The 27,692-nt window shown below is 44.6% G+C and overlaps 1 protein-coding gene and 1 long non-coding RNA gene across 2 annotated transcripts; one reads left to right on the top strand and one right to left on the bottom strand.

The window, feature by feature from the left end:
* Positions 1–9,878: 9,878 nt before the first annotated feature.
* On the bottom strand, positions 9,879–11,386 carry LOC137165491 (uncharacterized). The gene is made up of 2 exons (XR_010923385.1): positions 11,326–11,386; positions 9,879–10,422 (listed from the first exon to the last, which is right to left on the bottom strand). It is a non-coding gene; the product is annotated as an uncharacterized lncRNA (long non-coding RNA).
* Positions 11,387–13,117: 1,731 nt separating this feature from the next.
* Positions 13,118–27,278, top strand: SAP30L (SAP30 like). The gene is made up of 4 exons (XM_067566381.1): positions 13,118–13,424; positions 15,710–15,832; positions 18,066–18,164; positions 21,742–27,278. Exons 1-4 carry the CDS (start codon positions 13,239–13,241, stop codon positions 21,868–21,870), a joined length of 537 nt encoding a protein of 178 aa, XP_067422482.1. The 5' UTR covers positions 13,118–13,238; the 3' UTR covers positions 21,871–27,278.
* Positions 27,279–27,692: the final 414 nt, after the last annotated feature.

Below are 27,692 nucleotides of genomic sequence, written 5' to 3'. Positions count from 1 at the left end.
ACAGATGTGTGGCTTTCCAGTGGGAGCCATGCGGTCTTACAACTGCTTATTCAGCTTTAGAAAGGAAGCTCTGATACTAATTAGCAAGCAGGCAAATGTGAACTTGGCTTACAAAATTATATAGAAACTAATCAAGTCAGACTAAAACATTAACCCTTAAAATAACAGTAACAAATCGCATTAACTTTTAGGATGGGCGCCTCCGAGGTCTCTCTGATAAGGACTGAGTTGATTCACTCCTTGTACTGTCTGCATAAACCAGTGTATATTTATTTCTGGGCACAGGACCACGCTCCTACTATCTGGGGACGGTAAAGGATGTCTAGCACTTTAATGTAGTAGCTTTCATAAATTGGAGTCATTCAGAGATAATGCAGAGTGTTTTTAAAAGTTGAATGGACTTCCTTTTATAATATTTAAAATAAATTTTTAATGTTTTTTCTGAAGATTTGTGTATGCAGAAACGACTCTCCCTTTTTTTGCCGCAACAATTGCTTTCCTTAATTGCTTTCCTTTCCCCTCCCCCCTACATCTTGTGAGAACAAACTAAATGTCCTGACTCACCTGGAGCGTAGCTTGTTTGCCATCACCCCACATGCTTCCTTCACTGTGCCCTTCTGTCCCACTCGCTCACCGGGGAAAGTTACTCCACGCTGCCCCCCTGCTGAGCGACTGGCGCTCAGTCTGATGGTTCACCACACAGACATGGACCCACTGCCCAGCTATAAGGCTCACTCTCCACAGACTAGTGCGACGTGTCTCTTCTTTTCTCTGTAAACGTTGGCAAACTTTCCTGATAATTGGAAGGTGCTGATTTTGGAGTACTTTAAAAATGGGTTTTGAATGCTGCATACTCTAGTGTTCCACAAAAGAAACTGAATGGGGTGTTGTCATGGTTAGCTGAACTGTGCTTTAGACCCCTTTGCAGTCATCTTTCCAGCACATCCCTCAGGTGACACTTAGCTTCCTTCCTTCAAGGTGAAACCCAGCGGTTCAACTGCTCTCTCACACCGGAGCTCTGATTTCCAGCCCCCGGCTCCTAGCTGTGTTAACATGACAGGCTAAACTGTATTTGGCACCTGGAAGAAACGTCCCTCCAGGCAGCCTGTGACCAGCAGCTAATTCAAGTGACACACAACAGCTTTAAAAAGAAAAGTGTTCTTGGTTCACCCGAAGGTACACAGCCATTGGCAGAGAGGGTTAAAAAAACGCCTGCCCATCTGGTCTGACATAAACTTCATCCTTTCTTTGCAAGTTTAGGAAGGTTCTGCTTAACCCAGACACCCTACATGTGGGCTAGGAGAAGCAGACTGCCATCTTGCATGCATTGCCTCTGTCTCTCTCCTGCATCATCTCCCCACTGGTGGCTGCTGCCCACTCATCCCCCTCCTCTCTAGACAGAGGGGTTTAACTATTTAATGTCCTTTTGATTTCAGGCACTAGCTTTGGAAAATAGACCAGGTAACCTGATAGGTGAGCAGTTCCCAATTAATCGCCCACACATTTTTCTCTTAAGGACCCTTGGTATTTTCTCTGGAGATAATTTATCTCTAGACTCATTCTGTTTCCTGCTTACTCTTTCTACTGGCCCTTTCTTATTTAACTCTGTGCAGGCAGTCAGAATAATAGCAAGCAAGTAAACTGAGGTACGTATAATATAGATATCTCCCTTGCTCTCCTCAGATGCAAATACTCCCAGAAAGGGATGAAGGTTTTCAAAAGAACAGCAGACAACATGCAAAAGATACTGCCTGGATAAGTAAATGGCCCCATTTCTATCCTGAATAGGTCTCCGGATGTATGCATGCTGGCGCATGGAATAATCTTCTGCACATGGGACATGTCAAAGGCGTTGACATAATAAAAGGCTTTAAGCAACGATCCCACTCAAGCCCTAACGTTCTCCCTACTGGAAACACATCACAATGTATCAAGTATGCTCCCCGTGCATCTGAGCTGTGCTTCGAGGGAGCTGGATCTAAACTGAACAATCCATTTACATACCCCACCTTCAGAGCAAGCAAATAGCCTTCCATCCAACCCGAACAAAATAGCGAACCTGCTTTAAACAGCAGGAATTTTACCCTCGCAAAGTTACTGCACAGACTTGGTCTGGAAAAGGAACGCTTTCTCCAGGGTTAGCAGGAGGCTGAGGGTACAAAGCACCTGTCTTGTTCTGATATACCCACTTTTTCCTCACTCATGCAGGTGGAGGAGGTTGGTCTCAAATGTAAACACTTAAATCTACAGCGTGAACTAGTCCTTGAAACAAATGAGTCAGGGGAAACTTATGCCCGAAGTTCCCGTTTAAGACACATTGCACGGGCAGTATCTTCCCTGGCTTTTGTAACGGTGGGTAAGGAAGTCAGACCCCTGAGCTAGCCTTGCCATAAAAGGCCATCACACACACACACACACACACACACACACACACACACACACACACACACACACACACACACACACACACACACACACACACACACACACACACACACACACACACACACACACACCACACACCCCCCCCCCCCCCCCCCCCCCCCCCCCCCCCTAGATGACTGGAAATTACTACGGTGCCCTGTGCAAAACATCGTTCACAGGGACAGATCAAAAGCTGATTAAATTCCAGCTACACAATTTCCAAAGTAGGAAGCAAAAGGAGTTCCTGGAGGATCCTATTATCTGTGAATCAGGGATATGTCCAGCAATCCGATCAAAGGGATGGATTACTATGACAAGTTTCATGAAAAGTTAGCTGGGACATTATGTTAGCTGAACACAGCAGATCTGGATTTTTAGTCCAGTTCCTTATCTACACAGATGAAGGTAGCCAGTGTTAACCTCAATCTGGGGGAGGCAGGGAAGAGCCTGTCAGTTGTACCTGTCACCAACACATCTTGTTACTTAACATGGATAGAAAAACCCTGGCTAAAAATCCAGCAAGTAGGCTGACAAGTGAGTTTCCTGATTCAGGACCAAACAACTTCCTGCTCATTAGATGCTCTATCAACCACCTCAGTCATCTACCAGTATACTCTCCTATGCAGGCTTTTTCCACCAAGAAGCCTGGTTCATCTGCTGACATGCTGAAAAGGTGTTGGACGGTGTGGGGTGAGCCTACAAACTGGCAGTTCTGACCAAGGTCTGACGAATGCTGATGGATTTATTACATGAATTAATATTCTGTAGAAATCTCCCGCTTCCTACTCATGGCTCAAACTGACTGTAGGCCTGGCATTTTCCCATCAGGATTTCTAGACTGAAATTTTTTCAGGACTTGGGTTTTTCTTGTTAGATACTTTTGCCAAACCAGAGTCGATAATTCATGGAAATACCAATGTAGGAATTTGCTTTCAAAACTGAACAAGACCCTCTGGAGTTTTCCAACGGGACCCATCTGGGTCAACTTAGAGATCTTTTCCAGAAAGACAGCACTTGACCAAAGACTCCACTCCACTTCCTGTACTTCCCAGTTAAAACAATGTCATACGCAGAATACCAGGTAAATGATGGATTCTAGTATGCCCGTGTATTTCTTCACTGTAGAACTCAGTTGTTTGCGGTACTGGGATGGTGCATGTGTTATAGACACTCATTTTGGACCCGCATTACACACCATTGGATTCACAATCAGTGGATGGTACGTCTAACCCAAACTCAAGAACAGAGCTAAGAGTCTAGCCTAAACATAAATAACAAAAGCAGCAAACCCGCTCACCCCTACAGCAAAAATGAAAGAATATCCCACCCTCCTCAGAAAATGCACTGCAAGCAAAGACCCTCGGCCTCTCGCCACCCACCCCAAAATAAAAGCATTGCAGCCTGGCCTGGAGGCCAGCAGACTCGGGCTATTTCACTCCTCGGAGGGCATTCCAAAGTTTGGGTCCCTTGAGGAAAAACTCTGCCTCCTGCCGCCTCATTCACAGTGATGGAGGTCTCATTCTAGCCCTTCTGCTGATCATAACTGAATAATATCATGCATCTGTGTGCTTCTCAGGATGTTCCACATACACCGCCGAAAACCTGTTCTGCAAAAACGGTAGTTGGGCCTTTATCAGAACCCTCTGCCTGTAAAGCCAGGTGTCTTCGTTACAAGTCTGTGTCAAGGACCCTGAGCCCCCCATAAAAACCTCGACAAGTGACTTAACTTTTCTAAACATAAAGGGTTGTGAATTTAGTCAAGCATTGGGACCTTGAAGGAGTAGAAGCAAGTGCTGAGTCCAACTGGGAAGCAGGGACTCTGCCCTCCCCAGTGGTCAGGTAAATAAACCTGGAATTCTTAAACTGCTGCACTGAACTTCCAACTACAACCTGAGTGTGTACAGTAGGGATTCCTGAGACTTCACTTGCACGATGGCTTTTCCTTTCCTGCCAAATCAACAGACTGAATGTAGGTATAGCTGGTGGCTCAACAGCCTTTGTTATGGCGTCTGGGTATCTCAGTCTGTAGGGTAGCAGAAGTGATAAACAAGCACATGTTGAACAAGTGTCAGGTCATCCTATTTATTTACAGCCCTGCTTTGAAAAACGAGGTACGTTCACTGAATCTAGTGCTGACTCTGGCTATGGCAATCCGAAAAGCTGATGTTTTCTGATGATCCGACTCATTCTTGTAGGACTGTAAAATACAAGGAGTTACCTGGCTTTTGGTAGAGGCCACAAATCCACTTACTTAAAGGGTAAATATTTGTTTTCTAAAAGGCATCGTGTAGTGAAAATCCAAAATGTGAGACTAAACGCGGCAGAGAACAGTGATGCATTGAGAGGTTTTGAAGCATATCAATGATTTAGCTGCATGAATGCCAACCTGGTTAATGGCAGACGAGCTGGGGAACATCAAGCTTGACAGTGCATTGCCGCTTCGTTGGTCTTCCGCTTTATATCCATACCTAAAGCACCTATCGCCATAATATCTGGGGGCTTGGGGAAAAACAGTCCCCTTTGGGAATTGAACCCACAGGCCGGGGTTCAATCCAAAGCAAGTGTTTTCCTTCCCTCATCATCTGTTCTTGCAACTGCCCCTTGTGCTCCTGGCTCCTTCCTACAACACTTGACTCTACAGTGCTCCTTTTGATGGCTTTGTGCACGATAAACAATTAACAATTCAGTGGAGTGTATACCTTAACACAAGCTGCTCCCAGTAACCTGGGGTGGGTACTGTGCCCAGCAGCCTAGCTTGCACCTTTTAGTGCATTCTGAGGTTTATGTGCACTACAGGCTGCCTGGAATCCATCAGACCAGTTGATCCCATCTAGGGGGACAGGGACCATTGTCAAAGGTGGCAGAGTTGTGTCTCCAAATCCTCTCCCAAGCAGGGGGCAAGAGTTGTTGTCCTTCAGTATCTCTGATATAGTTGGAACTGTGTTAATTACAGCAAATAATTCCCAACCTGATCATGAGTGGTGACACCTGGGTTCCAGAACTTAGAATCATAGAAGATTAGGGTTGGAAGGGACCTCAGGAGGTCATCTAGTTCAACCCCCTACTCAAAGAGGACCAACCCCAACTAGAACAGATCTACACAAGACTTATTTGTTTGCAGAACAGATTCTTTGTGTACATGGGGCCTGTTTTCATTTCCTCTTTGTGCAATAAAAGTAACGGGCAGTGATAATTTCCCATAGTGATAGATTGTCAGAGATGGAAAAGGGTCCTAGAGAGCATCCAGGAGAACTTCAGTTTCCATACTGGATTATCTTACTCTCCTCCAACAAGGAATGGAAGAGCTGGCACTAGGCGTCAGCAGACAGGTAATCCTCATCGATGTTAAGTTTTAAATATGTTTAACAATGTGCTACGACTGAGCCTAGCCCTGGAGAATGGGGACCGCTGCGACTGAGGGTGGAGTGAATGGGGCTGGTGGGAACACAAATGCCCCTTTTTGTCATCGCACTCTTCAAACCCTGTTTCTCCCACCACAAGCCCTGAATTTGTCTCCTGAAAATGGAAACATCCTGGGGCAGGCCTGAGGTTGTGGGGTTCTTCCTCTGATGTGACAGTGAGCAAGATGTGAGGGCCTGACTAGCAAACCCTGGGTACGTCTACATGGCAACAGAAAACCAGCAGCAGCAAGTCTCAGACCCTGGGCCTGCTGACTCAGGCTCGTGCTCCAGCACTCAAAATAGCTGGGTCGACATTGAGTCTCAGGCTGGAGTCCATGCCGTGAAGCCCTGCCTCCTCACTAGGCTTCAGAACCCTAGTCCCAAGGTCTATACATTTATTTTTAGCACCGTAGCCTGAGCCCCATGAGCCTGCGTCTAGATCTAGGCTCTGAACCTCACTGCTGTGGGTTTCAGCTTGCCATGCCTTCAGACAGGAAAGCACCTTGGAGAAAAGCAGAGTTGGTATCACAAGGATTTTGAGTGGATGCATTAAAACTGAGCTCTCCGGGAAGGCAGCTGTGTGGCAGGCATATCTTTTTGGCCATTTATCAGCATCTAAACGAAAGTGTCCCCGTCAGATTTAAAGATCCGTGCAGATAGTGTTCTAACCAAAGTAGGGAGGCTTGGATGAGAAGACCATTATTACATCTGCAGAAGCATTAAGCTGCCTCCGTTCTGATGAATTTATGAAACATCGTGTCTCACCTCACTGCTGTTTGCACGAGGAGTTATTAGATCAGGCTGGTGATATGTACCCAAGGAAGAATGGATGTCTCCATTAAACTGTGTATTTTACAGCCAGCTACGTTTAGCCTTGCAGAGGGGCAAATCTCACAAAGCCCATGAAGATAAATATGCTGGAGTATACTGTAATTGTACAAGGCCTCCAGGCTTTTTCCAGATAGATTTTCAATCAATATATCATTGCATTTATGGGTACCCAGCATTTACTTTAACAGAGAGAGACAGCAAAAATACTTCCTTCCCCAGTAAGTGCTGAGGATCAGTACGTGAAACAAACATTTCATATTGTTTCACCAATGCAAAAGAAAAAAAAAAAAGGCAAAAGGGAATCAAATCTTTATGAAAAGTAATACACACCCTGGCACTGATTGAACCTGTTTCTCCAACAGCCTCCTATACCAGTGCATCCAGGGAGTACTATATCCTCGGGCCAGCAGAGGGAGACAAGAAAAAAATCCAGGCTCTTCTGTTGACATTACTTGCTCCATCATCTATCCTAGCGTTTCTCAACCAGGGGTTCATGTACCCCTGGGGGTACACAAAGGTCTTCCAGGGGGTACATCAACTCATCTAGATCTTTGCCTAGTTTTACAGTAGGCTACATAAAAAACACCAGTCAAGTCGGTACAAACTAAAATTTTATAGACCATGACTTGTTCATACTGCTCTATATGCTATACACTGAAATGTAAGTAGAATATTTATATTCCAATCGATTTATTTTATAATTATATGGTAAAAATGAAAAAGCAAGCAATTTTTCCGTAACAGTATGCTGTGACACTTTTGTATTTTTGTCTGATTTTGTAAGCAAATAGTTTTTAAGTGAGGTGAAACTTGAAGTACGCAAGATAAATCAGACTCCTGAAAGGGGTACAATAGTCTGGAAAGGCTGAGAACCAGCGATCTATCCCATGTGGTCTGCTCTGTTTCGGCAGCAAGAACAGGAGGAGTATTCTCTGCCAGCCAGCAACTATGTAATAGAAATAAGCTTTCCTCAGCCAGCTAGCATTAGAAAAGAAAAAACATCAGAAACGCCCTTGCCCCGAGGCCATACACAGAGAACGCCCCATCCAGTCCCCTGCCTTTAATAACGAGGATCAGTGGCATTTGTTGCAGGGGACAAGTAGTCTTTCAGGTATGCAGGTCCCAGGCCATTTACATGTTACTGACTGTGACAAACACTTTACATTCTACCCAGAGATCAACATGCAGCTACTGGAGATCGCAGAGCACTTGTGTCATGTAATCCCAGCAAGTTGCCTCACTCATTCTGCACCAGCTTTGGTCTCCCAAATGATATGAAGGCATCGACCCACGTAGAGCTGTCTTGAAGCTAACTGCCCACAGGAATGCATAAGGGTCACGGAGACCCCCTGGGTGTGGCATCCACCTACTAGTCTGCCAAAGATGTGAGATGTATGTACAGAAAAATGTGTAGTGTGTATGTACTACAAATTATGTGCAAGTCACCAAAAGGTGATCCACTGATTTCTGTAGGCAGGGAGGAAGAGATGCGTCTCTCGCTCCGGCTGGACATCTGCAAATTAAGTATTGTATGGTTCACAACAGATGCCCATTTACCGTCTGATCAAAATTGTAATCAATAGATTGCGGCAGCGGCAGGGAAAAACAAAAACAGCAGGGGTTATCCTCTTCTGGAGTAAGACAATGAAACTTGGAAACTAGGTGCAGATGAACTGCCAGTTATTCCTTCCCTTTGTGAGGACCAGCCTCCAGTGGGCTTGTTTGGCTGAGATCCTCTCTCATACAAACTGGTTGAAAACACTGGGACAAGAACTTGGGGTAAGCTACCTTATAGGGAATGCCTTGTTAGTTAAGTTTAGGCTCTAGAAAACATCTTATGATTTTGTTTTCTATGTAACTGTTTCCAATATTCTCACTCTCTATCACTTGAATTTCTGTTCCTTGATGATAAACTTATTCTTCTTTTCACTAAAGCTATATCTAAGTACTGTGTGTTGAGTAGAGTGGTTATCCTGAGTCGAATCTTGCAAGCTGGTGAGTACTATTCCATTGAGAATAGCAGATCTGAGAATTCAGTGGACAGGAGCTGGGCACTCCAGAGGGATGCCCAGAGAACGCAGGGTTTGGTGAGTGCCCATCGCTAACCTGTACTCAGAGTCCTGCAGAAACCTGGCAAGTACTTGTGTTACCAGAGGCTGGTGGTTTCAGGAAGCTTATCCACAGCAGACTCAGCTGCTTCAGGCTAAGGGCAGGTGATGACCAGATGCCTCAGAACCCTGGGTATCCCTGGGAAGCGTCAATGGCCTGATAGTGCTTGCTCATGTCCATTCCATGTCAAGTGTGCGTGTGCCATCTGTACCGGTGCCAGAGATTTTTCCCTCAGTGGTCCCATAGGGCTGGCTCTAGCGCCCTCCGCAGTGGTGCATGTATGTGCTGGTATAAGGGGCGCTGCCACCCTCTCTTCCCCAGTTCCTCCTTGCCACCCGTGAGGTGGTACCACCTCAGCAAGCAATACTACCAGTGGCTTCATCTGTAGCTTTAGTGTATATAGTTTTAGATAAGTCAGTTAGAGCTTGTAGTTAGTCCCGTGGGGACATAGCCCCAGGGACGGGGCATGCCTCAGTCCCCAGGCTTCAAACCATGCGCTTCATGTAAGAAGCTCATGCCTGTGAATGATCCTCACCAGAGCTGCTTAAAGTGCCTGGGTGAGACCCTCATTCAAGATAAGTGCAGGATTTACAGAAACTTCAGGCCCGCACTAAAAAGAACTGGGGCATCAAGTTAAGAGTGCTTCTGATGGTGTCTGCACTTAGACCGGACTCAGAGCCTGGCCCCTGAGACTCCATGCCCAGCACATCAGCACTGACTGAAAGCGCCCCGCTGGCACCGAGTTCATCCCAGCACCAGTCACCATTGCCAGTGCCGAAGAAAGTGGCACAAAAAGCTGCACACCACAAGAGAGCACTCCCCGGCCCCTAAGAAGGACAAACAAGGAGCAGGGGATGAAGACCTGCTCAATCGATCCAGAAGTCGATGCTGTAAAACCACCCCCTCAAGTGGCGCAGTGCTGCATTGACAGGAACACGGTTCCCATCGGCCCAGTGCAGTGGAGATGCCGCGCAGAAGGGAAGCACAGCAGTCTATAGGAATTACGCAAGCTATTCTGCGTAGCTTGTATAACTCTCGTCGACTGTCGCCAAATTGCCAGGTAAGTGTAGACCAGGCCTCAGACCCATGCAGGTCTGCTTGTCTTCCCCAGAATTCAAGTCGGCTACAGCCTCGCCCATTAGAGCTCCCAGTCCTAACCAGGACCCACATCTGATTCCTGGGAGTGGTAGGGGGGCCAGGCATCTCACGGTACCATCCATGGCTTTTCAAATGGCCAAAGGTTTACTCTCGCTCCCCATGCCTTGGGAAGAGACCTCTGCACCAGGATCCTGTGCCAGCGCAGTTGGTTAAGAGTGTGTCCAAGAGCAAGCCCACAATGGGGCCGCCACAGAGATCCCTAATATCATGATGCTGCTTCCAACCCCTCTTCGGTCACTGACATCCAACAGCAGTTGCCAGGACCCCATTATCAGTCCCCGGAGAACAGCCACCGATAGCCAGATGCCCAGTACTGATCTCCAGACCCCCGGTACCAGTCCTCAGAGTCTCGATGCAGGTCACCAGTCTCAGCACTGATCCCCAGAGTGGCGTCACTGGTCTCCAGAGGACCACTACCAGTCGTTGGATCACCATCATCAATCCCCAGATGCTCGGCACCTTTCTAATACAGCTGATGCCTGCTTTGGAACCTTTCTGTCTGAAGCAAGAAACAGGATTTTTTGCATACACAAACTTGCATCAGATCACTGAAATCCTCCTTCATCTTTGCAGCTGTCCCCAATCTAGTGCAATTTTGGTGCTTGACAGCACACACAAAGATGAAACAGAATTTCTTCGCCAAAGATCATACAGGTTCTACAACTTTTTTAAGATTTAAAAAAAAAAAGGGAGAGCAAAATTGCTTCGGAGCTAATGTACTGAAGGAAACATCTCTTCCGTAGTCCAATAACTACACCAACTATGATGCACATTAAACTAGAAAAGCCTCTTTGGTATTGGTATCAGCAAAGGATTCCTCTTAGGCTTGCGCTGAGATGTACAGAACTTCGTACAGTGAGTTTTGTGATGCAGCCACTTGGAGCTTGTCTCCCCTATAAATTATTACTCAGGCTGATCCCTAGAGTAAACTGCAACTTTTTGTATCCAGGAGCAAACATTTGGGGAGTGAGTCCAGAGTAGTTTTTATAAATGTGTTAACTGGCAGTTGACCAACTCGAAGTTAAAAACTATAATCTATGTATGCCTCCTTCACAGCATACAAGACTGATATACTGCCTACCCTTTTATCTAACCTAAACATGCAAGTAAAATGAAAATTATGGAAAGTAAATAAATGTAACTTTTTAATTTCTCCCAGAGTAAGACTGCCCTATGACCCCGCTCTTATTGGTTGCTATATCCCACAAGTACCATCCAGACCAGTGGATGAGAGAGACTAGATTTCTTAACCTGTCCCTTCTATTTCTCATAATGGGAAGGGAATGCACTGGTCTGGACAAAGCCCCAAAGCCACATATCCAGATGTGTTGGGTACAATTAAGTTTGTATTTAATTTAATTCTATTAATTCTTTCATCTTCAGTGGAGGTGATGTTGTTTACCTGGTTTATGTCATTTCAGCTTTGGAAGTCCTGGGATCAGAGCGTCTGCCACAGCACGAGTCTAAACTCAAAGGATGGAAGTGGGGAAAAGTCTAAGCTGCTATCTCCATTGTGGCAGAATGGACCTATGAGCAAGTCCACACCATAAAGAGAAATACAAATTACAAGTAAGGACACAGCTAGCCTCTTTTCTGTACTGCCTCTGTTTTAACACGGGTTCAGCCTCACTAGAGCATTGCACAGGGCTTTGGAGAAAATCCTGCTCTGTGTGTTAGATGAGGGAATAATTTTATTCTACCCATGCAGGCTGCCTCTGGCATAAAAAAGCAGTGTAGAAAAAAGTGAAGATCCCAGCCCCATGAGGAATGGAGTAGATGTTTTTCTCCCCCATACTATCGCGGGGTAGCTCGGCATGTTGTTTAATGGTTTAAGGTTTGGAATGATTTAAAGGAGCTGAGCCTGGGCCTTTCACTCCCTCATCTCTTGCGGCAGCTGTAAAGGAACTGCCTGAGGCCCACCTGTAAGGGTGTGTGTCCTGGCCGGGGCTGGGAGTCTCGGGTCATTCTTGTCAGGGGCTAGGACAGGTTGGGAACTAGTTGGGGAGGTCGTGCGCGCAGACAGCTGCTGCTGATGATGCAGGGAGGAGTCACCAGAGATAGTCGGCTCCTTCCAGGGGCGGTGGGGGGGGGGCTGTTGTTAAGGCAGCGGGTGGGATGCAGCGTGCAACGACTAGCCTCGGGTCCCTGCAACACCCCTTCATGTGTTACTGCGCCTGCGCCTCCCTCCTCCCAGAAATGAGAAGGGGGTTTGGGGGGGGGGGGTGTCTATGGGTCTGGCATCGTCTCAGGGCCGGGCCAGGTCCCGTCTACGGGGCAAGCTTCGGGCTGCGCCGCCTCCTGGCCCCCGTTACACGTGGCCGGCTCAGGCTGCCCTGGCGCTGGGGGCACTGGATGGGGCGACGCGGGGACCCCGCCGTCCAGGGCCGCGGGACCAGGCCCGGTGCGCGGGAGCGGCCCTGGACAGCGGGGCCCTGAAGAGACCGGGGGGGAGGGGCCGGGTACCCCCCTTCGCCCCGTGCCCCCCCCTTCACCCCGGTCACCCGCTGGGCCTGCTGGGACAGGGGCCCCGCGCTGGGCCTTCCCCAGGGGGCGGCCGCCCGGTACCGCGAGGGAGGGGCCCGAGGCCAGGCCTCCTGCGGGCTCCCTGCTCTGCTCCGACCTGCTGCGTCGCCGACGCTGTCGGTTGCCCGGTCGGTCAGTCAGCGCCCACCCCTTCCGCCGGAAGCGGCCGCCGGCCTCAGCCTGGCAACGGGGACGGGCAGCCGCCTCCGCCAATAGGGTGCGCGAGCGGTGCCGCCGGCCAATGCGAGCGCGGGGGGGGGCGGTACTTCCGCTGCCAAAGAGGCGGGGCGGGGGCAAGGCAGGTTTAGCGTTCGGGGTCCCGGCTCCCCGCTCGCGGCGGCGGCGCTGGCGCTTCGGGGGGCCCGGCCCGCCCTGCCCTGGCCTCGGCAGCGAGTGGGGTGCGGGGGCCCGCCCTGGGCTGTCGGCTCCTCGCCCGGCTGGGCCCAAGGGGGGCTGGAGCCCCGGGGCGCCGCCGGCTGGGTCTGGGGGGCCCGTGAGGAGGAGGGGCGCCGCCGGCTGTGTGTGGGGGGCCCGGGAGGGGGAGGGGCGCTGCCGGGTGAGAGTGGGGGGGGGAGTCCCTGAGGGGGAAGGGCGCTGCCGGGTGTGGCTGGGGGGGCCCGTGAGGGGGAGGGGTGTGGCTGGGGGCTCTTGGGGGGAGGGGCGCTGCCGGGCGTGGCTGGGGGGGCCCCCGGCGGGGGGTGCTGGCGGGGCTCTCCGTGCCGGGGTGGCCGCCTCCCCCCTTGGGAGGCCCCGGGTATCTCGCTGCTGCTACCTGCCGGGCGGGGCTGGGCGATGAATGGTTTCAGCACCGAGGAGGACAGCCGGGACGGGCCCCCCGCGGCCCCCTTTTACGGCCAGAGCTGCTGCCTGATCGACGACGGGGAGCGCTGCGTCCGCCCGGCCGGCAATGCCTCTTTCAGCAAGAGGATCCAGAAGAGCATCTCCCAGAAGAAGCTCAAGCTGGACATTGACAAAAGTGTGAGGTGCTGCCCCTGGGTGGCTCCCCTGCGGTGGAAGGTCGGGGGTAGCCTTTGGGCTGCAGAGAGGGGTTCGCTCAAGTGCTTTGCAAGCTCATTGTGCCCCTGCAGCGCGCTCTCTTCTGGGGTGGAACCCAGCCCCTGCGTAACAGCGCGCAGCAACACCCCGCAGCCGTTTGGGACACACCTGCAGCGCTACCTGACGCTGCACGACTGTTCGCACCAAACTAAAGATAGACGTTGTGCGTTAAACGGTGCAAAACGCTTTTATTTAGCTACATGGGCAGTGTTTCAGACACCGGATAGATGATGCTAGGTTCTCCCCCGCCGCTCCAAAGGAATAGGAATTGTAGCGATGTGTGTAGGGTATACGTAGTGTGACACTTTATTTAAATGTGTAAAATGGTTTGGAATAGAGCTCGCAAAATAATCTAATTACTAATGTCCTAAAAGAAGTCGGCGGAAGAGGAAAAGGTCTGGAAGAACAGATACAGATCTTCAGCTGGTGATTAAGTGAGCGTTCCAGAGGGGTAGCCGTGTTAGTCTGTATACAGCAAAAACAACTGCATCTGCCAACTGCATCTGAGGAAGTGGGCTGAAGCCCACGAAAACTTACGCCTGCTGAAATTAAATTTTATAGCGCTAGTAAAGCAGTGAGAGATTTAAAAAGATTTTCAGATAGTAGGTGCTATGGGGAGAAGCATCTCGCATGCTGGTGAGCACATTTTGTGGAAGGATGGAGAAAAGTCTCACTTTCTCTTAGTTTTGGAGGCAGTAGTACTGTTTGGTGCCTGTGAATGCTACCATTACTAAAGAGAACAAGTTTTAATTCTACAGATCCCTACTAGTTGGGAGGTATTTACATAAATCAAGCATTCCCATGAAGCAATAGTTTAAAAACTGTCACATCTGACTGAACAGTGTAGACAGCCATTTTTTAAATGAAAAATTGCAAGCTTGTTTATTGGTTGGCATCTAGCAGTCCTGTCTGCTGCCAGCCAATTAGTGATAAGGTTAAGTGACATCTGTCAGTCAAGCCTATAAATGAAACCCTCACTGGGCGGAGGATACATCTGAGCTCAGCAGCCATAGAGAAAGTTTCTATCTAAAGAAACTTCATCAACGTAAGTCTCTCTTCCATCAGAATTTTTTTACCTACGGTTGTTAAAAATAACCCATAAGATTAGGACAACTGAAAGAAATTAGAAGTTAATTTGAGTTTACTTTGTCCATTTAATGGCATATTGCGTATGGTCGGTTTCAGTGTTTCTCATATTTGTGAACGTCTTTCACACAACAGCAAGGGGGAAAAAATCACTTTAAAGACACTCAACTTGAAATCTAGTAAAAAAAAAAAAAAAAAAAATTTTTTTTAATCAAATATTTCACCTGTCCAGAGTAGTACCCCTGAAGATTTCTAATGTTAATAATATTTTCCTGTTTTTTAAGGAATATTTTCTTTCCCTTGTTACATGTGAAAAAAGCACTGAAGTGAAAGGGGAAACCAGACTAATGAAATAACTATACAGGCAGAAAGGATGAAACTAATTATGTTTAGAGTGCTTTCAAGTGCACAGATTGTGTGGTACAATTGAAAGGCATCTATACTGGATTAGCATCAACTCATTTCCATCATTTACCGTCAGTTTTGAGAATGTCCGTTTTCATTAGAAAACGCCACCCTTAACTTTCATATTGTGGTGAACTTTTAGAAAGAGGCTCTTCTGTATGAAAAGCAGTTAATTAGTCTGCTCTCTTCTGTGCTTTCATAAGGGGTTCAGCCCTGATTCTGAAAACATGCACGTTCGTAATCTCACTGACGTCAGTGGGACTACTTGTACACATCAAGTAAACACATGCATGCATTTTCACAGAATTAGAACCTTATTCTTCACAGCCCAGCTACTGCTTAATCCAGAACTGAAGAGACGTGATCCTGTAGAGAATTCATCCTGTATTTTGTGACATTTGATTGCTTTCGTGAAAGTGAATGTGACATCACAAATTCAGCCTTATTACTAGAGATTGAATTTCAGCTCGGGCTGTTAGGAACCCTTCGTTTTCCTCTGTCTCTTCTTAGTCCTAGCCATTCATATAATGAGATTATTTCTATCATTCACAAGTATGGAATCAAATCCATGATTTAAAAGAAACCAGTTATCTTGCTGTTAAATGTAGTGCAGCAAATGTGTCCTGTGTATTATTGCTTTTTAATTGACTGTAGCCTCATACAGTTTTTTATACAATGACTATTGTGATTGCTTCCTCCCCACTTTTGACTCTTAGGTAAGGCACCTGTACATTTGTGATTTCCACAAGAATTTCATTCAGAGTGTCCGAAACAAAAGGAAGAGGAAAACTAGCGATGATGGAGGAGACTCTCCTGAGCATGAGACAGATGTCCCAGAGGTAAGTGCTTACAAAAGCAGACATTGGCTTCTGTTGTCAGTGTCTGCCATGTTCAAATTCCATGGACCTTGTTGTCTTGGGGGAAAGGTGTACATCCTCCCAAGTTCATGAAATAGAAGAACCTTGGGCATTTGAGTGCTTTCGTATAGCTGTAAAGACTATCCTTCGTTCACTGAAGTTGCAACTTAGTCTAAATTCTTATAGAAGTAGCAGTGTCGTCGAGAATAATTTTTATATTGAAGGAGATGATTCTGATTTGTTTCCTGAGCATAATCCATTTTCTTTCTTCACCCTGCGATGACCCAGTTCCTGGCTTTACTAGATTTCTTCTCTATGCCTGTCCACTTAGAACTTTCTATAAAAGGGGAATTGTAAAGATTTGTTGAGAATAGGCCTAATAATAGATTTTTCAGTTCAGTGGCGAAACCACACCCAAAAAAACCTAATTTTTTTTAACAGAAATGTTTTGGTTTTTTTCACCAAAACGAAAACAAAAATAATTGTTTTGGGTCAAACAGAATGTTTAATTGGAACCCAAACTCATATGTTTTTGGTTTTTGTTACATTTGTGGAGTGTTACCCTTTTTAACACTTTTTTAAAAACCAAATTTCAAAACAAACGTTTTTTATATTTTTAATACTTTTTTATTCAGCTGAAAATACTCACTGAATTTGATCAAGAATTGGGAATAGTTTCAGTTGCCCTGAGACTGAATTTTTTTTTTGCAAATGTATTATTCTGTTGAAAAATCTTATCTAGCTCAAGCAGAAAGCACCTTAAACAGCAAGTGTAAGGGGGGATATTCAGCATATACGCTGTTCAAAACTTAGCATTTAAAAAAAAAAATTAACGCACATCAAGTTTCACTGCATGGTTCTGATTGGTGCCATAACCAGCGTGCATCATTCTGGGATGTCATAGCTTTCAGAAACTCCGCTGTGATAATGGAATCAGCCCATGTGGGCTTAACTAAGTAACATTCAAGGATGTTATACAGTTTTGAGATATGTACAATATTTTTTACATGCCAGAGCAGCATTATTTAATAATGCTTCTCAAATCATGAAACATAATAAATTATAAAATCTTCAAGACAAGAGCCACATAATCTTATCCAATCTAATTTCTCTATTCCTCAATTTCCCCATCTGTAAAATGGGGTTAATGATACTGACCTCCTTTGTAATGTGCTTTGAGATCTACTGATGAAAAGCACTATATAAAAGCTAGATGATATTATTATTTGTACCTTGGGCATTGAGTACACTTTTAATAAATTGAAATAATTGCTTAACACAGCCTTTGTGGGCAGGCTCATTTTCTTTAGTGGTGTTTCTGGTATTTCCGACATCCTACAAAGTTGCTTAGTTAATACAGGAGCCAGCTGGCAGGATGTCATAGTTCCTAAAAACATTAGTAATAACAAAATTAAATTTCTGTGCCATATGCCGCAGATAGCAAAAGTTAAGTGACATTCAACACGTAATTTAAAACATTACGAGGGAGTTTTGCAATTTATATTTAATGTTAAAGTTCCCTTCATCTGGTCCTGCTTTTAACAGAACTTCCTTTTGTTGTTGTTGAAGCACACACTTTCTGCCTGCTCTTTGTCCAGTTATTTTTCACTCTCTCTCTGTAGAAATTGTGCATTTACATTCTGAAATATCCCTGGATGAGTTCATTCCTTCACAGTGCCCTGAAACCCAGCAGTTTCTGACACGAGTCATTTGCTCAGTGGGCACGAAGCTAATATTGCAGCCACAAGTTTTTAAACTCTGTAGGAACCACTGGGAATTGTAATGAGTACGATTTCTGTTGTAGCAAAGAACTCTATAATTCTTAGTGTGGTTTGCCTCTGAAAAACAACTCTGTAAAAATGGCATTGGGGAACTCTTTGTGTGTAAATGACCTGCTTATCAAATTCACTCAGCTTACAAGTAAAAGGATTGTTCAGGATGCAGAGGTGTAATTGAGAGCAGAATTTGGCCTTATAACTGGAAATTGGCTAACAATTCTGTTGATAATCTATGAGCCAGAACAGAATTTCTCTCCCCTGAGGCTATTTTGGCTCTGCAGCATTAACAAGAGTAAAAAATAGACTTATATTTGACACTAAAGGCAGCAGATGTGGCTCTGAATACAGAGAGCAGTCCTGTTGAGTTAGTAAGTGCCATTTTGAGAGACTCTCCTCAGATACATCTGCATACCAGTCATCCTGCATCTGTTTTTCAGGTTGACCTGTTCCAGCTGCAAGTGAATACGCTACGACGTTACAAAAGACATTACAAGTTACAGACCAGGCCTGGCCTCAATAAGGCTCAGCTAGCAGAAGTAAGTGAGGGTGCGGGGAGTTGCTTTTTATAACAGAAGAAAAATATATTTTTCATTCCCCTGATTATGCATACATTTTCTGGACACAAGTGACTGCGCTGATTCTATCGCTAGCACTTACCAGATGCTCTGCTGCAGATTTCCAGTCAATTGCCCCAGCGGAAGGCTATAAGCATATTCTCCTTCCCATGAGAAGGATCTTGAGGAGCATTTTGCAGTAGCTGTTTTGTTCTCCTTTCTTCCCACCCTGTTAATTCATTAAAAAGTGAATTATTAATGATGGCACAATGAATAGAATCACAATATGGACTCTCTTACTGTCCTGTGGGTTTACAAATTTTCAATTTATTAGTTGGTGACAGCTGTGAAACCAAACTCCTGACACCTGTTCTAACAGAGGGACAAGGTGGGTGAGATAATATCTTTTTATTGGACCAACTTCTACTGGTAAGAGAGAAGCTTTTGAGCCACACTGAGCTCTTCTTCAGGTCACCCAATGAAGAGCTCTGTGTGGCTCAGAAGCTTGTCTCTCTCACCAACAGAAGTTGGCCCAATAAAAGATATTCCTTTGTTCATCTTGTCTCTCTAATATCCTGGCACCAACATGGCTATCACTACATTGCATACAACATGCTCCATCAGTCATTTAAAATGTCATGTTTTAGTTTTTCTCCATTCTCTACCTAAGGCAATTGAGCTGTAGTTCTTCATATTAAAAGCAGACTCACTTACCCATTCCTTTCCTTCTCTCTTTCCTCCCATGATCCTGATATACCTTGCTTTCCTAATAAATCATGCTTCACCAATCTATTAGAATTCTTTGAAGGGGTCAACAAACATGTGGACAAGGCTAATCCAAGCCTTTGACAAAGTCCCTCATCAGGGCTCTTAAGCAAAATAGGCAGTCATGGGATAAGAGGGAAGGGCCTTTCCTGGATCGGTAACTGGTTAAAAGACAGGAAAAAGGGTAGGAATAAACTGTCAGTTTTCAGAATGGGGAGATGTAAATAGTAATATTCCCCAGGGATCCGTACAAGGATCAGTGCTGGTCAACATATTCATAAATGATCTGGAAAAAGGGGTAAACCAGTAAAGAGGTGGCAAAATTTGCAGACAGTACAAAGCTACTCAAGACAGTTAAGTCCAAACGAGACTGCGAAGAGTTACAAAGAGAATTCACAAAACTGGGCAACAAAACAGCAGATGAAATTCAGTGCTGATAAACGCAAAGTAATGCGCGTTGGAAAACATCTTCCCGCAAAATGATGGGATCTAAAGTAGCTGTTACCACTCCAGGAAGAGATCTTAGAGTTGTGGCTGGTTCTCTGAAAACACCCGCTCGATGTGCAGCAGCAGCCAAAAAAGCTAATGGTGTTAGGAACCATTAGAAAAGGGACAGATGTTAAGACAGAAAATATCATAACACCGCTATATAATCCAGGGTACACCCAACCTTGAATACTGCGTGCAGTTCTGGTTGTCCCATCTCAGAAAAGATACATTAGAATTGGAAAAGCTACTGAGAAGGGCAACAATAATGATTAGGGGTATGAAACAGCTTCCATATGAGGAGAGAGTAAAGACTGGGACTTCTCAACTTGGCAAAGAGACTGCTACGAGGGGATATGATAGAGGTCTATAAAATCATGAATAGCATAGAGAAAATGAATAAGAAAATGTTATTTATTCCTTCACATACCACAGGAATCAGGGGTCACCCAATGAAATTAACAGGCAGCAGGTTTAAAACAAACAAAAGGAAGTGTTTCTTCACACAACACACAGTCAGCCTGTGGAACTCCTTGCCAGGTGGTGTTGTGAAGGCCAAAAGTATAACTGGATTCAAAAAATAATTAGATACATTCGTACAGGGTAGGTCCATCAATGGCTATTAGCCACGGTGGTCAGGGATGCAATCCCATGCTCTAGGTGTTCCTCGCCTGCCAGAAGTTGGGAGTGGGTGATGGGATGGATCACTCAGTGGTCACCGATTCTGTTCATGCCCTCTGAAGCACCTGGCATTGGCTGCTGTCAGAAGACAGGATACTGGGCTAAATGGGCCATTGGTCTGACCTAGTATGGCCATTCTTAATAAGCCATTAAAGAGCTGTCTCCTCCTTCAATCCTCCACTTGAGATGAGTTTTGGTAGTTCTTTTATACCAGCAGTGCTGCAGATAGAATATCCGTTGAGGACACTACACATAATATTCAGGGCAATTCTGCTTCAGGCCAATGTTACAGAATCCCCAATCCTGCCCTGATTTCACCTGAATGTGTTCCTGGAGAAGGTCTGCTCTCAGCTCAGATTAACCTTACTTCTAAGGAAATTGCACTCTGTTTCCTGCAGACCCACAACTTTTACTACCATACAGCACCCAAAGTTCTGTCAGCTTTGTCAAATGTTTTGTTGCTCATTTTCAAAGTAGAGTACAGAATTAATGTTTATAACGTTGTACCATGTAGTGCATGGAATAATAGGGTTAAGGGTGGGATGTAATCCTCATTTGTACGCCGTGTATTTGTAGGGTTCCACCTGACTAGTAAGTAGTCGTTCAACTACCTCTCGCTGTCCAGGACTATGTACTTAAGCACATTTACATTAGTGTCCCCAGCAAAACTATTATGCAAGCAGAGATTAACCTTCAGGAGAGCCTAACTGAAAATTGTCACACACTTCCCAGATTTCCTGTGAAGTTTGAGCAGCTTTGACCCTACGCTGGATCCTCGTCCAGCTCCCTTGCTTGAATCACTTCTGCCTGAGGCTCTTAGACACCTGCTTCTAACCCACCGTAAGGAAAAATCAAACTTGCATAAGTCGTCTTGGAGTGATTCATATTGTTCAACCTGCATCAAAAGCCAGTTCTGGAGTTGTGTTGGGTACTGAAAGAGATGTTTCCACCATAGGAGAAAGCACATCTCCTAGTCCTGCCCCAACAAGTCTTTTTAGATTTATCCTCTGGATGAGAAAAGCAACCTAACCGTCCAGGGTTTCTGCCAAAGTTTGAGGTAGCAGCCCTAGCTTTTTTCTGTCATGGATCCCCTTTTAGTTCCTTTGATGAAAGCTTCCCCAACATGTTTTAATGTGGACAAAGGTCCATTGAAGCTGCATTGCTTACATTACCAAACCTCTACCTCTTTTGGATCACATAGTGAAACTTGGCAATAGCTTTCTGTCACCCTTATTTAAAATATTGAGTTCTGGGGAAACTCTCTCCAGGCAAACTTGGTGTGGAACGGATTCAGGGGGTGGTTTCTACTAATAACTAAAGAACTAGTCTATTGTAATTCTTTCTTAGGAAAGGAGGACTTCCTGGCTTCCAAATTCCACTTGTGAATTGGCCGCTGAAATTGTTGATCTAGCAAGACAGCTCTCTGCTCACATGCACGTACTAGCTATAGCGAAGGGGTAAATGAGGACTAACTGTTCAAATCAGTGCATGTTTGCATAAAAGTGTGTTTCACTTGACAGCCTTAAAATCAATGTCAGGATGAACAAAAATCAGACTGTAGCTCTGCTTATTTCTGCATTTAATTCAAGAACTTGCCTTTTTTTTTTTTTTTTTTTTAAATGTTTAGACCATTAGCCGCCACTTCAGAAATATCCCTGTGAATGAGAAGGAGACACTTGCTTACTTCATCTACATGGTGAAGAGCAACAAGAGCAGGCTGGATCAGAAATCAGAAAGCAGCAAGCAACTAGAATGAAGATTAGTTGGATTTTGGATGAGAATAAGTGTGATATTGAAGGAACAGATGATGTCGTTTGCATTTTAAGCCTATAAAAACTTTTAAACTATATTGTAATCTTTTTTAAATGTGATGTGTGTGAATGACATAATATAAACACTCTTGGTCAGGAATATCTGAAAACATGCATCCAACATGTCTAAGAAGACTTTCTTCCCATTTCCAAGCCAACGTTGGAATGAAGGAATAAAAATCATAGGAAGAATGAAAGGTATCAAGTAGGACCCTGTGACTTTGTTAAAGTGATTATGGAAACCTGCTTCTGAATGTGATTTACGTCATGAGTAAAATAAATTCAGAGGTCTGTCTGCATTGCAAAACCACCACGCAACACACTTTGGCGCAGGACTGGAACAGCAGTGGAGTTATAATTCAGAATCAAGGTTCATGGGCCAGAAGTTTGTATGGAGCTTGCTCCTGACCTGAACGCACACCATCTTGCCCTGAGTCAGTGCCACAAGTCCCAAACTTCTGTGAATGCTACAGTTCACCAAATCCACTTCAATGAATGCTATCTGATTGGTTTGAAAATGGATTTCTCACTTTATGTAATATGGAAACCAAATTGATGCTGCCAACCTTACCTTATTTAAAATCTCATTGAATTGAATTGAATTGTTTTCAGAATTTGAGAATGTCTGCATTTTCTGGACTTGCGGTATTTAGACAAATATTGTGAATGGATTCATTGGTTGGATCATGTTGTTAGAAGTGCCCCGATTAATTCACTGAAGTCGTTGTTGTGTCTCTTGAATTCTAGGCTCGGAGATAGGTGAAGAAATGGCTTACGGCACCAGCCTTTAGCCTCGGTCAGATCAGGTGACTTTATTCTCAATCTGGTCTTCAGCGGGTTCACATCACAAAACTGCTACACAGATTGGTCTGATTTCCAGTCTCGGTTTCAGATAAACAACAACAGGAGCAGTAGTTGTGTCACCAGTGTACTAACAGGAGCGTATGCAATGTTTGGACAGCATCTGCCTGCACTGTCATTCATGGTGGACAGTGTCCAAGAACTCAACTTTCATAAGTGTTAAATTGACGTTTCCGAGGAATAGTGCTGCTCGTAGAATGGCACACAGTTGTCCTTTGTCACTGTATATTTTAAACATAAAGTTAAAATAACTGATTTTTGTCATTTGAAGCCAAGATATCCTTGCAAATCTTCATAGCCGAAACAAAATTGGCAAAAGATACCTAAAGAGGGTTGTGACTTATCATTTTCCAATGACCTCAAATTCAATTCAAGGTAATCTTTGTGATTTAAAACACCACTCTGCTCCCCCACTGTTTTAATTTTTTAGGCTTTATTCTGTTCTAGGATGCCAGGACCCCACTTGAAGAGCATATATGCAAACAAGCCCTAAGCAGCAAATTGAACAGTGGGGAACTTTGGTTAGCATTTTTCAGCTGTGGGTTTGATTTGTGCAAGACAGACAGTTCATACAATAGCTTCTTGAAAACTTAAGTTTTCCCAAGGTATCTTCAAGATAATTAGGGTCATCACTCTAAGCAAACTGAGTTTATTTGGCGGCCTTTGAAGTGTTTTGCTTTGAAGTGTTTTGCTTATGTTCCAAATATTTGTTGAAGAAACTTCAGCCTTTTTAAAAAGTCCAATGTCATGCAGAAAATATTTATAGTCCTAGGGATGTTCTATTTTAATCTGATGCATCTCTGAGGGATGTAGGTTGTTTCAATTGTCCTCACAGACTCCAATTTAGTATGACTTTTAAGAACCTTTTACTATTTATATCAGAGAGTCTGTCTACACTGCAGTTAAAAACCCGTGGCTGGCCCGTGCCAGCTGACTCGCACTCGTGGGGCTAGGGCAAGGGGCTGTTTAATTGCGATGTGGATGAGTGAGGGGCCCAGAACTCGCCTGAACCCAAACATCTGCAATTAAACAGTCCCACGGGAATCAGCTGGCCCGGGCCAGCCACAGGCGTCCGATTGCAGTGTAGACATATCCTAAGGCGATTTGACACAAACAGTGAAGAAGTGCATGGAAGGGTGAGAAAATGTCTCGCATCAATAAGTCTGTTCATTATTCTGGTCCCTCCCTTATTGAAAGGATGAAATAAAAACCCTGTATCGGTCAAATGATCTGCTTTATATAATTCAGGACAGGTACCTAGAAGGTGTATTCTCTGACTGCATGATTAACTTCAGAGTTTGTGTGCATGCAACCGGATGCATAAGTGATAAGGAACAATCAGTCTTCAAGTTCTGAGTAGGTTATCACCTCATCCTAACTTCCAGACCAAAATTGTAAAAATGTAATTTGTTTGGTTTTGTGGGGGGTGGGGGCGGGGTTTAAGAGCAAATAATTGGTTGCAGGGTTTTAGCAGCCAGCAGCGAATTGATTGATTCTTTACAATGGAAATATGGTGGCAGGTTCCATCTATTCAGGTGTATTCATTGGAACGTTTTCTGTGCAGAGGTGGGATTCAGGAAATTTTTCTGAACTAATCAAGTCATATCAAATTTGATGGTTGTTTTCACTTAAGCAATTAATAAATAATCTTATGCTAAGGGGTGGTGATGGAAAGATGTTTACCAGCCATTAGCAGGAGTGTATAAGGTGGAGAGGTTGGAGGAGGGACACCAAAGAAGCAGTGCAATCTTTGGTTTTCAGATCCTTTGGATCCCATTGCCTTATGAACACTTGCAGATGCCTTGTTTTCTTGTTCTCAACTCAGCTAGAGGAACAAGCCTGGATCATAAGAGAGCAAATGTCTTGTTGGAGGGACTGGTCACTCATGTGGCTCCCCACGCTAGAAACTGACATCACACGTCAATTCAGCAGCAATATCCATGATCAGGGTGCCTGTGGTTCTCAGAGCATTTAGTGTTTAATAACCAGAAATGCAACAATGCAATTGTTCTGTGTAATGCCATTGTGTGTGTTTGATTATGCTGCATGCCGATTAAAGATGGATTTTTAAATCCACTGTTTTTTAAATCTTTAATAGCAAATATCTTTTTTCAGCCTCAGAGGTGTGAAAGCTGAGGTAGCAGAATTTTTCAGCACGTAGATGAGGTTCGTTTAAGATGTAGGAGAGCAGAATTACTTTGCTTGACATGGTTCATTCCCACAAGTTGAAGGTTTTAGCTTGATACAGAATTTGCATTTCACAGATGGGCTTTAAATGCTGTCTAATTTTGAACCATGGTGGGCAAACTTTAGTAGTAGTCTATCATTTGTTTTAAGTCTGTGAGTGGAATTCACCCCAGTGCAGAGGGTCCATATGAAACCCTCCTGTCCTCTTAAGAGCCTAATCCAATGTTTGTTAAAGACTCCTGTCAACTTCATTGTCCTTTGGATCAGACCGTAAACCCTTAGAATGCCACTCGGTTAATGTGCAGTGCCTCCTGCAGCTTTCTTCAGTGGGTTAATTTCATCCTATGTAGTGGTCCTATGGTGGTCACCAGTATTTGTAAGAGAAGAAAAAGAAATCACTGACCTTATCCATGCCTTGGGCTCAGTGAAGGAAAAAGCAAGGGAATTTGAAGTGTGCTGTGATAGAATTAAATTGGGGGCAGTGGCATTGTGATGAATGGAAAGAGCAGCTGACAAAGCGCTTGGGGGCACTTTGTCCTTAGATGTTCTGCGTTCATCTTTCAAGGCCTGGTTTTGTCTGTGTATCTTAAATACTACGTATCTTGAGCAAACTGCATTAAAATGCAGTGTTTCTTTTGCTAGAAACTTTGGATATTGAGGCCTGAGCTACACCTAAAACTTAGGTCAACCTTGCTACATTGCTCAGGGCTGTGAAAAATTTAACACCCTGTGCGACGTAGTTAGGTTGACCTAAACCCGCTGTAGAGACAGCTAGGTCAACAGAAGATTTTTCTATCGATCTAGCTACTGTCTTCCTGAGAGGTGGTTTACCTACATCAATACTAAAAACCCTTCTGGTCAATGTAGGAAGCATCTACACTAGAATGCTACAACAGCACAGCTGCAGCACTGTAGCTGTGCCGTTCTAGCTGCTGTAATGTTATACATACCCGAAGATTCAGAAAAGTGGAGGTTGTCTCGAGTTTCCCTAATACTCTTATATCTTCGGGCATGCTTCTAAGGAAAGTTGGAGGGCTCTCTTGATGTGTAGCTCACAAAGCTGGACCAAAAAAAAACAAACCATGTCTGGCATTTGAAAGTCAGACATTTCGGTAGGATGGCTTCTTATCCAAACAAGCGAATCTAGAACCAAAGTAACCCACAGCAAGCATGTATTTCAGACTAGATAGGATAGCAAAGAGAACTCCAAATAGGACGTGGTCCAAATGGAAACCCAGCTAAATGTCTTTCTAAAAATTTGTGTGTGAAGAAAGAGTCACCTAAACAGTGTTAAATGTTGCAATGAGTGATTTATGCCAAACACAAATATCGTGGGGAGAAGAAAGGGTGAGCCATGCACTTTACTTCTGTCGGTAGGATCTGATGTGAATACCGGTGGGAAATCATAGTAGGTAAATGGAAGTGGTCGGGGAGGGAGGCTTGATTAGAAAATATTTTGTTTATTTTTTGTTTCAAACGGCAAACCATGCTTACTCCTGCAGTGCCCTAGCATCCTTTTCTCTTTAAAGTTTAAACTACTGAGATGAGGGAACATTGAACTTCAGGTGGGAGCCATTTTATTGCCCAGAAGATAAAGGGCCCATCCTGGAGATAGAATATTACTGATTAATCTTTTTATTGTTATTCCTTCATGTCAGCTAGAACTTATCAAGCATAAGAGAGGTGGTAAAGTTCAGGTTACAGTTTCTGCTTTCTAGTTGTAAATGGGACTCTTATGACACAGGATAGTCCATTCAGTTCTGCAGCAAACTCCTGCTCTCTTGCCTTAAACTCTGAATTTCACTTATAATCAGGTCTGATGTATAAAACAGTTTGCAATAGGTTTTTAGGGTCTCTTACCTAATTGACTTCCAGCATTGTTTTCAAAGGAGCTTGGTTTGCATTTTTGCCTTTCATTTGTTGCCTTCATCCCTCCTGTCCTATCCCATTCCACAGCTCGAGCACCGAGAAGACACATATCGGATAACTTTAAAAAAAAAATCCTTTTACTCCATAACAGGCTTACGAAGAGAAAAAACAATAATTCCTCCTTTCATTATGGCCTCCCACTTGTTGTACTGATCTTATGCCAAATGTTTTGGATAACTTGTATTTTTAATTGTGTAATATAGCTGTGTACTGTCAAAGTAACTCTAGTAACTTATAGTGAAACTGTAGAATTCTTTTCTCTGAGATGTAGAAAATGTCCCTGCTCCCACTGTGTATGAGACTTTAACTCTGTACTGTCAGCCGAAGATAGAAATGCCTGAGTCTCACTTTAATAAATGATCTATCTAGCAACAAGCCCCACATTCCCTCTGTTTGCCTCTCAGAATGCCTTTCAGCAACTGACTTAGAAGGTTTGGCTCCTGCACTGATCTACAAGTAGGGCTTCTCACTGCCACACAGGATGCCTGGGTTGAGTTCGAATCCTGGTGCTGACTTTTTGTTCTCAGGACTGAGAGTACTGCAGAGATGGGAGGGGAAGTAGATGAGTGAGGAAAAATGCCTTATGTTGACTAAACAATGCCATCCCCCTATGTTGAATAAAGGAGTCTCACCAACTCCTTAGCTGGATAGGTAGTTTCTCTGCCATAAGGCTTCTTGTATGCAAGTGGTATAAGCCATAAAATGTTCCCAGTGGTACATGAAGATCTTTGTTAAATAAGACCTGTTCACTTGGACAGACTCGTGAGTCTTCTCTTTTAGACTTCCATCA

The sequence above is a fragment of the Emydura macquarii genome, unplaced genomic scaffold (assembly GCF_026122565.2).
Source record: "Emydura macquarii macquarii isolate MOO-44397 ecotype Brisbane River unplaced genomic scaffold, CSIRO-AGI_Emac_v2 contig_2768, whole genome shotgun sequence".
Classification (NCBI taxonomy): Eukaryota; Metazoa; Chordata; order Testudines; family Chelidae; genus Emydura; species Emydura macquarii.
This window is presented reverse-complemented; position numbering and strand designations above follow the sequence as displayed.

Excerpts from the sequence above, each read along its gene's own strand:
- SAP30L (XM_067566381.1), top strand. The coding sequence starts at position 13,239 with ATGAATGGTTTCAGCACCGAGGAGGACAGCCGGGACGGGCCCCCCGCG. Across the intron at positions 13,425-15,709 it reads AGCTGGACATTGACAAAAGT|GTAAGGCACCTGTACATTTG; the intron begins GTGAGGTGCTGC and ends TTTGACTCTTAG. Across the intron at positions 15,833-18,065 it reads ATGAGACAGATGTCCCAGAG|GTTGACCTGTTCCAGCTGCA; the intron begins GTAAGTGCTTAC and ends TCTGTTTTTCAG.